Raw genomic sequence first — 14,162 nt, 5'->3', positions numbered from 1 at the left:
CATTCCCCTAACCCCCCTTCCCCTTCTTTATGGGTGTTCTCCTCCCCATCCTCCCCCCATTACCGTGCTCCCCCAACAATCACGTTCACAGGGGGTTCAGTCTTGGCAGGACCGAGGGCTCCCCCTTCCACTGGTGCTCTTAGTAGGCTATTCATTGCTACCTATGCAGTTGGAGTACAGGGTAAGTCCATGAATAGTCTTGGGTAGTGGCTTAGTCCCTGGAAGCTCTGGTTGGTTGGCATTGTTGTTCATATGGGGTCTCAAGCCCCTTCAAGCTCTTCCAGTCCTTTCTCTGATTCCTTCAACTGGGATCCCGTTCTCAGTTCAGTGGTTTGCTGCTGGTATTTGCCTAGGTATTTGCTGTATTCTGGCTGTGTCTCTCAGGAGAGATCTACATCCGGTTCCTGTCAGCCTGCACTTCTTTGCTTCATCCATCTTATCTAGTTTGGTGGCTTTATATGTATGGGCCACATGTGGGGCAGGCTCTGAATGGGTGTTCCTTCTGCCTCTGTTTTAAACTTTGCCTCCCTATTCCCTGCCAAGGGTATTCTTGTTCCCCTTTTAAAGAAGGAGTGAAGCATTTGCATTTTGGTCATCCTTCTTGAGTTTCACGTGTTCTGTGCATCTAGCGTAATTCAAGCATGTGGGCTAATAGCCACTTATCAATGAGTGCATATCATGTGTGTTTTTCTGTGATTGGGTTACCTCACTCAGGATGATATTTTCCAGTTCCATCCATTTGCCTATGAATTTCATAAAGTCATTGTTTTTGATAGCTGAATAATATTCCATTGGGTAGATGTACCACATTTTCTGTATCCATTCCTCTGTTGAAGGGCATCTGGGTTCTTTCCAGCTTCTGGCTATTATAAATAAGGCTGCTATGAACAGAGTGGAACACGTGTCTTTGTTATATGTTGGGGCATCTTTTGGGCATATGCCCAAGAGAGCTATCGGTGGGTCCTCAGGTAGTTCATGAAAATTACTCCATATCCATTAATAGTGAGGATTAAGTAAGGTGGAGGACACAGTATAGTGGCCTTGTATCCTACCACATCTGTAGTAAATAAGATGCTGCAGATCTGTAGTTCAGAGATGGTGCATTTCATTTTAACTTTCATAGAGGTCCTAGAATGTAGCTTTTAGTACTTGTTAACAGTCAGCTCTGGTGTTGATCAGCATGGGTATGAAGTCTCCTCTATGAAATAACGATAGATCCAGGAACAGATCTGCAACCTGTTAGAGAACCCATTACTCATCTCTCAGGTGGGAAATTCAATGCTTACATCCCAGTGCATTATGGGATTTAGGAAATACTAGATAGTAGTTGCTTTGTGTCCAGTGAGTGCTTGCTAAGTAATGCTAGGAGGTCTGACATTGTGTAGCCTCACTAGAGGACACCGTCTGTATGTCTGGCTTATTGTATGCATTGCAAACTTTATTTGTGAGAGAGTACGTGTGACCATTGTCACTTTGGACAAAGTTGTGTTTAGGAATTTCTATTACTTTGATGAGAGAGCTGCTGAGCATAAAAACTACAGTGACTGGACTTTAGGTTCTTTTCATTTACTTTTTCCTAGAACTTCTCTTTTATTGTTATGTGAGCTCTTGTCAGGCAGTGTAACTCATTAAATATGAAGACAGTACATTCAATCTAATATTTTGCAGTTTGTCTCCTCCCATGACCCAAAGATTGAGTTTTTCCGTTTGTTAAAAACCCTAAAGCGCATGCTATTCAAGTACAAACTATGACTTCACAGGTTGGAACATATGCTTAGCACTGAATCATTTCTGTGAATTGGTCTTTTAAAACATTAAGTGACACACATACTGTTATCTATGTAAAACACACATGACAAAATTGGATATTTCACTTCTAATGTAAAAGCATATTTCAAAATCATGTGTTTATGGCATCAAATAATTCCACTGATTCACATGTCTGATATGCTATTTACATTCAAAATTATGCACTCACAGGAAACTCCATCCATGAAACACAACAGTGGTGCTGCCTTTGCAGCTGAGTGTCAGAACTGAGCACTGTGTTGGCAGGATCTCCAGCAAGCACTTCACTATCCCAGGATGAACTAACAAGTTTCAGATGAGTAGGGAGCAGCCTTTAAATCTGTGTTTAGTACACGTTTCTCACAAGCTTTTATTATTGAAAAATTACATCCTATTGTATTTATATTCTTGTCATTATTTGACTTTATGTGGATCACTTTAAATTTGTGTATGTGATGTGTGCATGTGCATGTGCGTGCATGTGTGTGTGTGTGTGTGTGTGTGTGTGTGTGTGTGTGTGTGTGTGTTCATGTGTTCGAATATTTCACCCATTTGCCATGGTATGCATGCAGAGATCAGATTTCACTGGGCCTACTACACTGGTCATCTTGACTTTCCACTTTGTTTAAGGTTGGGTCTCTTGTTATTCTTTACTGTATGACCAGGTAAACTACTTCAGAGATCCGCGGAACTCATCTCCTGTCTGCACATAACAACTCTGGGATGAAAGATGCCTGGTATACTTTGTGTAGTGATAAGTGGATGTTGAGTATCTGAACTCAGGTCTTTGTTGTCCCGTGAATATTTTATCCACAGAACCTTAGAGGCACTACAGACAATACTGTGATATCTGTATGAAGATGATAGGTCTTCATCATGAGAAAACACTAAAAAAAATACCAAGATGCCATTTGAATATTCTAGAAACTGAATAAATGTGAGTGAGTGCATATACATCATATATCTCATAAACTAAGAGATCTAGAGCACTTGTTTACATGCTCAATTGAAAGTCTGTTCATCAAACAACCAAAAAAATTGTTACCCTTTTTCTTGAACCTCCAAATGGCATGATTTTGTGTGTCTAACATTAATGCCACCCTCTATCAGTCAATCCACATAAATCATTTTTATCTCATTGAGTTATATTATTTTCCATAACAATTTCATAGTTTGTCTATTTTCCATCGTTTGCTGAAAAATAAACTAAGTTTGAGACAACCAGACTGAAGCCAAAAGTCAGCTTATTATATAGAAACAACAGGGCCAGAAGACATCAGTCTAAAAGCTGAGTTCCAAGTTAATTTTTCGAAAGTTTTTATGCCCCCTGTGTTTTCTTGCTTTAGAAATCTAGAGTGACTTATGTTAGTTTGGCTTGCTAAACTATTTAATGGAATTTGCCCAATGGTCTCATAAGCAATAATATTTTCCAAAGTAACAGAAATTACCAGAAGAAGATTGAAAGAGGAGGAATAGGGTTTTAGGAAAGGAGTGGGGTAGAGAGTTGAACCTCCAGGGAGCTGGCCAGTGTGTTGTGGGCATCTCCTATTTCACAGGGCTCCATCCCACAGCACCTGTGCTTAAATTGCCTTGCACTTAAAGAGCGAACACTATCCCATACCATGCAGAGTCTGTGTTTGGTCATATGTTCTGTTCATTCTAGACTGTTTTTTCCATTTTAAATTCTATGAATTTTAAATCCTCATATTCTTAGAATTGCTGTACAAGTTATTACTGCATGCCCTTTCCACATAGCTCTGTTTTGAAAGTTATGTGTGTAACTCATTTACTTTCTGGATCATGGCACTACTTATGGCAAGAAATGTTTCTCTAATTTGTCAAAATATATATAAGAGAAAGTCAAAATATCAATACGTACTTGAGGTGGTCAGATACTTATTGCTGCATGTACACAGTGAAGGTAGGTGAAAATAAGGCTAGAGTCCATGATTGGTCAGTGGAAAGGGGCAGAATGAGGTTTAGAGATGAGTACAGAGAGATGGATATGAGGAGACAAAATGTAATCTATAGGAGAGGAAGAGGAACCTGATCCACATGGCTTGAAATTGTCTCAGGTAGCTATGGACATCACAGAAGGACAATAACGTAATGTAGGACATTTTGTCCAGTCTAGGTGGGCAGCTTGTATCAATATCAATTGAGATTTGTGCTCTTTGTGTGGGTATTTTGGGGATTGAGAGTTTACTGTTGCAAATCTGACTAATAAATTATAAGCATCTGGAGTTTTCTTTATACAGAACTCATGGTTTATAACAAGCCTTGGCAAAGTAGCCACAGGGCATGGATGACTGGGAATGTGAGCTGATCAGCAGCTAGCAGACTGCAGGGAAACTGGGCTAACACCACTTAGGGTTAGCCATGGAAGTGGAAAGACTGCTGATGATGGTGAGTACCCAGCGATAGCATAGAGTGGTTTTACAATTACACTCTAAAATATACTTACAAAAAATGTGGCATAAGACCATGATGGGCAAGGGTCACCTCAGAGGACATACTTAAAGAATCATTGAGAAATAAAAATAAAGGTAAATAAAAATTCCTTGTCATATATCAAAGGGGATGTGGTTTAATCTTCTGTTACATGTTCATTATCTCGTTGGTTAAAGTAAATAATTTTAACAGAAAAACAACTTCATATTTCACATATGCCAAAACACATAGACAGCACACCATGATTGACAGTTCTGATGCTTACATTGGCTCCTCTTAATGGATCTTGTCCATCAATGAATATTCAAACACTCATCACCCTCACACACAGACCTCAGAAAGTTAACTATATGTTTTTCAGTGACAATAAACACAAAAGGGCTTACTGTGGCATAGATGTGCACCATAAATAGTTGAATAGAATAAGATATTGGATCATTCAGATACATAGTTCTTGAGCTGCAGACAATGCTGTCAAAGACAGACATCAGAACAAATAAGCTCATGAGCATCAGGATGGAACGGGTGGCCCTTTGTTCTGGGGATGCTTTTGGGGAAAGGCTGGTACCCTGAAGATGCCGGGTCTGTTTCCTGTGCCTACACAAGAGAGCCACCATGTACCATGTCGAGAGGACCATGAGACTAATAAGAAAGACATCCCTGATGGCCAGTAGTGTAGAAAACATGCATTGCATGAGGTAACTCATGGGTAGAATAGAGCAGGACTGAGTAACATGAATAAAGTCATTCGTGGTCAAATTTGGGGTGGCAATGATGGATACTAAGAGGTGACTGCCAATGAACATGTAGAGGACACTCAGGGAAAGAATGGCACAGGAGATGTGATGGGGAGGCTTATGTTTGAACTTTGCTAAACAGGAGCTTCTGGGACTGAGGATGATGGCCTGAAGGACACTCAACAGGCAGCTGGTACAAAGAGAGAGACCTCTAAAAGTTCTGTACAGGTAGACAAGGAATTTACATATGATGTCATCCCACCCCTTCCAAGAAATAAAAGTGTCTGTGGCTATGAATGCCGCCATCAGTAGCATAAGTAAGTTGATTAGGGACAAGAGACCAATAGGCAGGTCAGTGAGTCTGGACCTCTGCCCACGAGTTAACTTGAAGATGTTGAAGAGAAGTAGGAGGCTGTTGGCTGAGATTCCAATGCCAATGTCAGTGAAAAAGGTATTCCTTATGTTAGAATCAGTGTGGAGTCTGATGTTCTTATTCATCATATATGAGAACTGTGGCGGAGGAGAAAAGAACGGAATCTCACTCATCATTCCTTGACATATCTGCACCCCCATCATATTCTACTAAAGATCTCAGCTCCAAATTGCACCCCACACATCATCCTTATGCTCTCACTCATGCTAAGCTGAGCCATGGCTGGATCCTGTGTCCCATCGTGGTTGCATCAGTGTGTGAGCTCCTTCAACATTATAAACTGCACAAATCATAGATTGTCTTTACTTATTTAGCACATGTTGGTGTTCCTGGTGTATGAAAGCATCTTACTTGATTTTCATTCAAAACATCTTGAATATCAGGAACACTACACTGTTTTAGTATTTGGGGTGAATTTGAATGAGGGATTGTGTGAAAGAAACCAGTCTTTCCCATTGAAAGAGGTCCTGTGGATTGGGTACATACTTATTCTATTTGTAGCTTTATTTATTGTAAAACCAAACTTATTATTATATTTATATAGCAAATGTTTGGAATTATGATCTGTGAATTCAAACCTTTCTCATCACACCCACAGTCTGCCATTTACTCTAAGTGTGATCTTAAATACTCTAAGGCTGAACTCCAGTCACCTCCTCCTGAACATATAAACAGCCATGAGCCTGTGGAAGGTGTACACTAGTTATATAAGAAGATGCTGTTTACCCACCAAACATGGCAGTGTTCCAGTACATGTGTTTCTTTGTGGATATATTGCCTGCTGGTTCTCTCATGCCATGTGTTATATTTGTGCTCTCAGAAACATAAGGCATATCATAGCGACTGGTCAGCTCTATTACTGCCAGAAAGATAAAAAAATTACAATACAGCAGAACATTGGAATGGAGTTGATTCAGACACCTCAGGTAAACATTTCAGTCTTTGAGTAATACTCTGAAACTGTGTCTTCCATGTTTGTAATCTCAATCCAGTACAGTGTCTAAGAAAAGAGCAAAGTGGGCAAATGTCAGCCTGCCTTTCTTTATAGAACTATAATAAAAGAGTTGGGATTATTCCCTATTACAGTGTTAAAGGGAAATGGTCCAACTCAGTCTCAGTAGATGAACTTAATAGGAGTCTACATTCCTTCCTTCTATAATTGAATTTTGATTCTCCTGATAGGCCAACTACAAGTTTATATTCATGAAAGTCCTCTATATTTTGTTGAAATGCTACAGTTTCTTGATAAGACACTGACTTACTAATGCACCATGTTGGGTAGGAAAACCTATATTGCATGTGACTGTTAATAATCCATTATCCAGGGTAGTTATGGGAGGAACTTAACCCAGAGACCTATAGGCAAAAACTGATGTACACTCATGGAAGTGTGATATAGGTTTCTTGTGTTCTTTATTCTGTGCTTTCCTGGTCTGTATTCTTAGGTATTCACCAGCCCAGCACCATACACTCACACTGAGCTGGGCCCTCTCACATAGAGTACCAATCAAGCAAATTCACCACACATGGATCTACATGTCAGTCTGGGAGGCAAATTTTCTGAACTGACATTCCTTTCCCTCTCCTGAAATGATCTACCTTGTATCAAAACAAACAAACAAACAAACAAACCAACCAACCAAACACCTGGTACAGGAAAAATTTTTTAAATTAACACTCAAACATACCACAGTTATAATATAAACTTTTCTCTTTTTTCTTTCCCAAGATATCATACTAATATCAATATCACAATGTAAAAGTTACATATTCTTTACAACTTCAATCTTTTAAGCCTTCAAATCTCTTTCAACATTCAAAGTTTCTCCAAAATTTTCAGTCTCTAAAGTATTGTCTCCCTAACATTTTCAAAGTTTGTCTAAAATATTTACAGACCCTGTAGAACACCCAATTCTCAACAAAACTCCAAAATCCCTTTAAAATTCAATGTCTCTTAATTGTGGGACCCTGTCAAATAACTTAAATACTCTCTTGTTTCCAAAGGAAGTACCAGGGCAATGCCACAATCAAATTTAACAAAGTCCAACAGGTATCAAAGCGTGTCACATTTCTGAGACTCATTAAAAATCCTCTTGGCTCTCCACAGTACTAGGAAATTCCTCCATAGCACACACAGCTTGTCTTCTAGCCTCAAATTGTCTTCACCCAACAGCAACTGCTGCTGCCCTTGGTAGATGTCCTGTGAAACTGACAGCTCAGATTGCTTGAATCTGTACTTCAACTGAGCTGAAACTTCATTGGTAGTCTCTCTTTGACTCTGTTCATGGACTCTAAACTTGCCATAAATTGACAAGTCACAGCATCCGTCCCTGATCCCTTCCTGCCTTCAGAACCAGTACAACCTGAGAGACTTTTAAGGTAACGACATCAATGCTTGCAAACGATGCAGCCTCAGGAGTAACTGGACCACCATGTCTGTGTGAGAAGCCCAAGGAACACTTTTCAGAAGATTTAATTGTTCCAGCAAGGCAAAGGTCTCAATTTAATGGTTCTTAACTTAAAATATGAATGACCCTCATTGAATCTTTAAGGAACTCTTTAACTTTACTGTGGAACTTCATAAGACTAGTCTCCAATATCTACACTGGTCTCAGAGCTATACACTAAGACCACAGAGGATAATCACTAAGATATCACCATTCTATGTATTTTACAGTTCAAAGTTTTTAAATATTTCCATGATCTTCAAAAATCACATGGCCAGTTCTGTCACTGAAATACCCCATATTGTAGAAACAGATCCTGTCTTGGTTAGACCTTCTATTTCACTGTAATAAAATGCCATGCTTTTCAGCAAGCTGTGGAAAGAGATTATTTCACCATACAGTCTATAGTTCTTTATCCAGGGAGGCTGGGAAAAATTTCAGAAAGGATCCTGGAAGCCAGAACTGATGGAGAAGTCATGGAGTAGTGTTGTTTACCACACTACTCCTAGCTTGCTCATTCTACATTCTCATGGTACCTAGGAACCCCAGCCCATACGGGAAGTGTCCATAATGAGCTGGGCTCTTCCATATCAATCCAATCATCAATCAAGAATATGTACCATGTGCATGCCCATAGGTAAGTCTCGTGTTTGCATTTTCACAGTTGATATTTCCTCTTCTAAAGTAACTCCAAGCTTGTGTCAAATTGACATGAAATTATATAGCAGAGACAGCACCCTATGGGGCATGTACTTTTGTAAACATTCCTTTTTGCAAACAAAATACTCTGTTTTACAGAGTAAAATTTCATCACCGAAAATCAAGGGTGTGGATGAAATCATCTTATGCTTATTTAGAGCATGTGATACTGTAATGGAAGTTATCAAGGGGAGGCAAAGGGGATAAAATTCACAAGTATGGGGTATTGGTGGAGGCATTATACCTCAGGCAGGCTAGTTGGGGAAAATTGTTAACAGTGCAGATATAAAGGGGAGAAAGAGATATTAATGTTTCCCATTAACCAAGGACATTGGCAGTTGAATTATGGTACAAATGCCACCAGGAGGACACACTATGGAGGTCGTTTTGGGATCTTTGTGCAATAAATGGCAGGGGACTCTTTTATAGACTTCATTTCATGGAATGAAGTTACACCTGCAGAGTTCAAAGTAGTAGCTGGTATCATATGCCTGTTGGCACTAGCTGAGTAATAGTTTCAAGATTTCTAAAATGTTTTCTCCACCATTGATCCTGGAAATGTGTATTTTTATTTAATTACACTGAGCTGATCAGAAAAAAAGGAAAAGAAAAGAAACAAGAGGTGGGTGGGAGTTTTGGAGAGGAGCAACGTATGGTATTTGAAATGTAAATACATAAAATATCCAAGAAAAATAAAATAAAAAGTAAAATAAAATAAAACTTGATCTTTATGAACACATCTTCATGTCAGACCACTCAGGCAGTGTGCTGTCAGCTCTGTAGAACTGGTACAGGCTATGCTAGTGTCAGGGTCACTTTAGAAACCTCAGCCCTGCAAACCTGAAGCTCTTAGGAAAGTTAGGCAGGCACAGAGGCTGTGACTCCTCAGTGATATTTTAAATATTATGGCTTCAGGCATTCTGAATTTGCAAGCACTGGGAATCCCTGTCTTTCTGGCATTGCAATTCCACAGTAGTAAAGTGAAAACTTACAGTGATGTGATTGCTTGCCATCACGAACACAAGCTTACCAGGAAAAACACAGACATTATAGCTCTAGTAATCATGCTACCTCCAAATTCCATGGCCATACAAACCTATATGATTTTATACTGTAAGAGCCATTGCTGAGCAATAGTAGCACACACTTTAATTCCAGCATTTCAAAGACAGAGGCATGTGCATGCTCGAGTTCAAGACCAAACAGGTCTACAGAGTAGGTTCCAGGACAGCCTGGGCTACACAAGGAAATCCTGTCTTGAACAACCAAACAACAAAATGAATCAATAAGGCATGCATATTGTAGACAGATGTGTGTTTCTATAGGAAACACTCTGATGGGTATGAGACCTCCTCAGATACAAGCCATACAGAATTCTCTACCCTGTCCCTTCCCAGCAGAGCACCAGCAGCTCATACCTTTTTGCTGAGCATGGTTTAAGAGACCAGGAGAGTGCACTCAGACTCTCAGATCTGCAGAATGTTTAAGGGATATTCATGTAACAGAGAGGGCAGGAGAAAGTAAGCTGTGACAGGCCAGGGATGATCTATCATACCATTCTACGTGATTGCAATTTGCACAGTGTAACAAAACAGGCAAATTCCAAGAGTCATGAAATTCTGTGCCTAGTGTACATAACACAGGAAGGGTCTCTGGTTTCTGAAACAGGTTCGATAAGGAAACGCTACACTTGGGGAAAAGAAAGGCAGTCATTTGGGGAGATTAGAAAAGGAATCCTGTATGAAACATGAAATAAGAAAGAGAAACCTGAGCAGTGCTCAGTTAAAGTCCACTGTGAAGACCATTTTTGCTCAGTGCAGAAGAATTGAAACTCTGTGTACAGCCTGATTCAACGTGGCCCTGAAATTTTCCTTTATGTCATTCCATAGTTACCCAAATCATGGACAACCCTGACCCATAGGATCATCAAATAGATGGGTTTGGTAGATGACCCTGGACCTTCTTATTGAAAAGGGCTTGGGGATGAGCTTACTCAGTGAGGATGTCTAACTTTCACACAATCCTAACTTAAACCTAGAAAGACACTAGGGAGAAATGTCTGGGAAACCACAGAAGACAAACCATCTCCAAGCAGGTTCCAGTGCCAGTTCAGAGATATGAGAAATAAATGAACTTTATGAATGTGATGGGCAAACCATAAAAAGAACCCTGAACTGAGAGATGGCAAGTAATTATGAAAGACTATGTAAGAATTATATTTTTAAATATTAAAGCCTTTGTAACTGCATCTTCAGGCTCAGACTGGCAGTGAGAATGTTACCTGAACAGATACCTAGGAGGAGCATCATGGCCCAGACCCCAGCCACCAGCATGGACCCCACACAGTGCTGCAGCAGAACCTGCTTCTGTCATCACCCAGTGATGCCTGCTGAGAGGCTTGGCTTTGCTGCTAAGTAGCTGTGTGCTCTGTCCCAGTGTGTCTGCCTGGCATTTCTAGTATCAGAAAAGTATATGGGACATTTATTTAATGACTAGCACACAGACATGATTAACGAACACAAATATCATGTCCATTAGGACTGTGTTCACTTTATTAACAATCTGTGTCCTGTGACCTCATCCCCACAGTGACGCAGGTGACCATTCCACCAGGCAGAATGAGAATAAGGGATGACATAAGTTGTGAAGTAAAACAGGGAATGGAAAGGCTCTTAAGAAATTGTAGTCTATAAAGGTCAGCAAGGAGCCCTCTGTTAGGTGAGGTTTGAACATACCACCCATTTCTTTTTCAACAGCTTTTAGAACTTCTAGGTATTCACACTCTAGAAGTCAGTATGAAAACAGTATTCCTTTTATAGTATATAATCAACAGAGGCAAAATCAAGTATATTTGTTTACATTGGAAAGTAAAACAACACTACTTTTCCAGATGCATACAAAGGATCACTTCTGAACCCCTATTGAAATTATACCTTACACCTTATGAATGATAAAGTAAATTTGATACTTAGGTTAGAATATTATATTGCAATTAAAATTAACTTACCTCCTATAAAAATTAAGTAATTTCAGGACCTTACGGAAATGAATATCCTAGGAAAAATATGCACTTGATGTAGAACACAGCGCCCTGTGCTGAGGGGTCCTCAGAGATCAGCTACTCCATGGCAGGTGCTCAAACTCCTCATGCAGTTCCAGAGTTCCTCCTCCCACAGCCTGCCTGGGATCCAACCATCTTCTGATTCTGTACTCCATTGCTGGTCACTTACTCAAATTGAAATTCGAGGGCAGGTGAACTCTGAGTCTGAGGAGATCCTGCACAGGCCTAGGTGAAGGGGATCTTTAATGCATCTCTGTAGTCTGTAATTTTAGTGGCTGTCAGTGACAAGTTTCCACTGGAGAGCAGGGACATATGGTATCCCAGTGGAACATTTTACCTGTTGAGTTGACTCTACTCTGTTGGGTAACAGCTATCCTGAGAGAGCTGGACCCAAACTTTTCTCCAAGCTTCCTTGACACATCTGCAAGTTAGATAGGGACACAATGTGGTCAATCCAACTATCTAGTTTTTCCCTCAGGCAAATGAGCAAAAAGTATTCTGCTGTTGCATAATTCATCTGCTAACAGTAAGACCTCTTGTGCCTTCCTTGAACTTCTGTGTTTTTGATTAAATCTACACAGTGAGTGACAGACTGCTTCTTTCAGGGTCCTTCAACACATGGAGAAATCATTTTTTTCTGTGCCTTGTGACTTCCAGATTTCCAGCTCTTGGTAAACAGAAAAAAAATGAATTTAAAGAAAATACAGAGATAAAGGACTTGGGAGTTTGGGGCTCTGCAATCATAGACACCTTGAATAAAACTGTGCCCGAGGACAACCCTGAATTGGATTCTTCTCCCCAGGAAGCTTGAATGGCCAACTTCCTGGTCACCAATGGGTTTGGAAGCCTTATCATCTATAAGGACAGAAATGACATGCAATTTTGTTTTGTCCTCTAGATAGTTTACATACAGTTATATAAAGATACTGACATATGGAGCTAAGGCCCATACTCAGAAGAGAGTCCAATCATCCAGGGTGGCCTACTCCTGTCTTTGGGTTTCAGAATTAAAATATATCATTTTGTATTTACCATTTTCAATATCTCACGCATTCATACACGAGAAAACCATGAAAGATTACCTATTTTCAGAAAGGACTGGAGACTTAAAGAACTAGACATACGTAAAAACCAATAATGTCTACCCTCTATGATCTCACAAAACGCACCTGGGGGACTGGAACCCTCAGAGGAAAGACAAGGCTCCCATTAATAAATACCCAGATTATGCCATGAGAATAGGCTGAATGCTGCATAATGGGTTCATGAGAATTTTAATGCTCAGACAACAGGCATAGCTCATCTAGGGAAGATGAAGACCATGGCAATGAGAGCACTGGAAAATGTTCATTCTCATGCCTTCCCTGATTGTGTTGGGTTCCTCTCCTAATCTCTTACATAGGTCATGGCCATCCAATTGTCACCAGGTTTCATATTTGTGCATGGGGGCCTGGCCGAGGAGGTGGACTTGGTGCCCTACTCCTTCATTATGAAGCCACTGTTCTCTGCAGTAACAGACTCATCTTGGATAAGTGATAAAAACACACATTCCAGTTCCAAAATGGACTTGCTCTGTGACTCTGGGTGGGTGAATCAATCTGGCTGAATTTTCATTTCTCTGAGTCTTAAAAAACTGATTTTTAAAGATTTTATGAGCATTTTTCCTGTATGTATGTAATTGCTTGCTTTGAGATTGATTGTGGTCAGAAGTGGGTACTCGATCCTTCAGAGCTGGAGTCACGTATCTTTGACAGGCCCTACATAGGTGCTAGGAACTGAACTGGAATCTTCCAAAAAGTGGACAGTATTCTTAATGTATGAGAGCTATCTCCAGCCCCTGACATCCAAAACAATTGCATTACTAAGTGTTTACTGTGCATAGTTCTCTGTGTTTCATATGAATCCTTGGATATATTTGCTGTTTCTATGAATATTGGCTTTGTAATTCTGATGGTGATTACATCTAGTGTGTGAATTATTTTTGGTTGCAGATCCCTTTACACAAAATTAATTTGTCAGTCCACGAGCCCAAGGAGTTCTTTCTTCTAGGATTCTCTCTCTCTCTCTCTCTTCTCTCTCTCTCTCTCTCTCTCTCTCTCTCTCTCTTTCTGTCTCTCTCTCTTCCTTTCCTTCCTTTTTGTTTAAAATTTTCAGTGTAATTCATTCAGTTCCTTGGTTAGATTTTTTTCATCTTTATTAACTTGGGTATTTCCTATTTATATTTTGATTGTTATCCCCTTTCTAGGTTTCCGGGCCAACATCCCCCAACCCCTCCTCCTCCCCTTCTCTATGAGTGTTACCCTCCCAATCCTCCCCGCATTTCTGCCCTCCCCCAATTCACATTCACTGGGGGTTCAGTCTTGGCAGGACCAAGGGCTTCTCCTTCCACTGGTGCTCTTACTAGGCTATTCATTGCTACCTAAGAGGTTGGAGCCCAGGGTCAGTCCATGTACAGTCTTTGCATAGTGGCTTAACACGGGAAGCTCTTGTTGGTTGGCATTGTTGTTCATATGGGGTCTCAAGCCCCTTCAAACTCTTTCAGTCCT

At 40.2% G+C, this 14,162-nt stretch overlaps 1 protein-coding gene across 1 annotated transcript; it reads right to left on the bottom strand.

Moving 5' to 3' along the window:
- Positions 1–4,532: 4,532 nt before the first annotated feature.
- Positions 4,533–5,552, bottom strand: Vom1r114 (vomeronasal 1 receptor 1134). The gene has a single exon (NM_001409299.1). The coding sequence runs from the start codon at positions 5,550–5,552 to the stop codon at positions 4,533–4,535; it is 1,020 nt and encodes a 339-aa protein (NP_001396228.1).
- Positions 5,553–14,162: the final 8,610 nt, after the last annotated feature.

This window comes from Rattus norvegicus, chromosome 4, assembly GCF_036323735.1.
Source record: "Rattus norvegicus strain BN/NHsdMcwi chromosome 4, GRCr8, whole genome shotgun sequence".
NCBI lineage: Eukaryota > Metazoa > Chordata > Mammalia > Rodentia > Muridae > Rattus > Rattus norvegicus.
The sequence above is the reverse complement of the archived record's forward strand: the minus strand, read 5'-3'. Positions and strand labels throughout refer to the sequence as shown.

Coding starts and splice junctions, on each gene's coding strand:
- Vom1r114 (NM_001409299.1), bottom strand. CDS start 5,552: ATGATGGGGGTGCAGATATGTCAAGGAATGATGAGTGAGATTCCGTTC.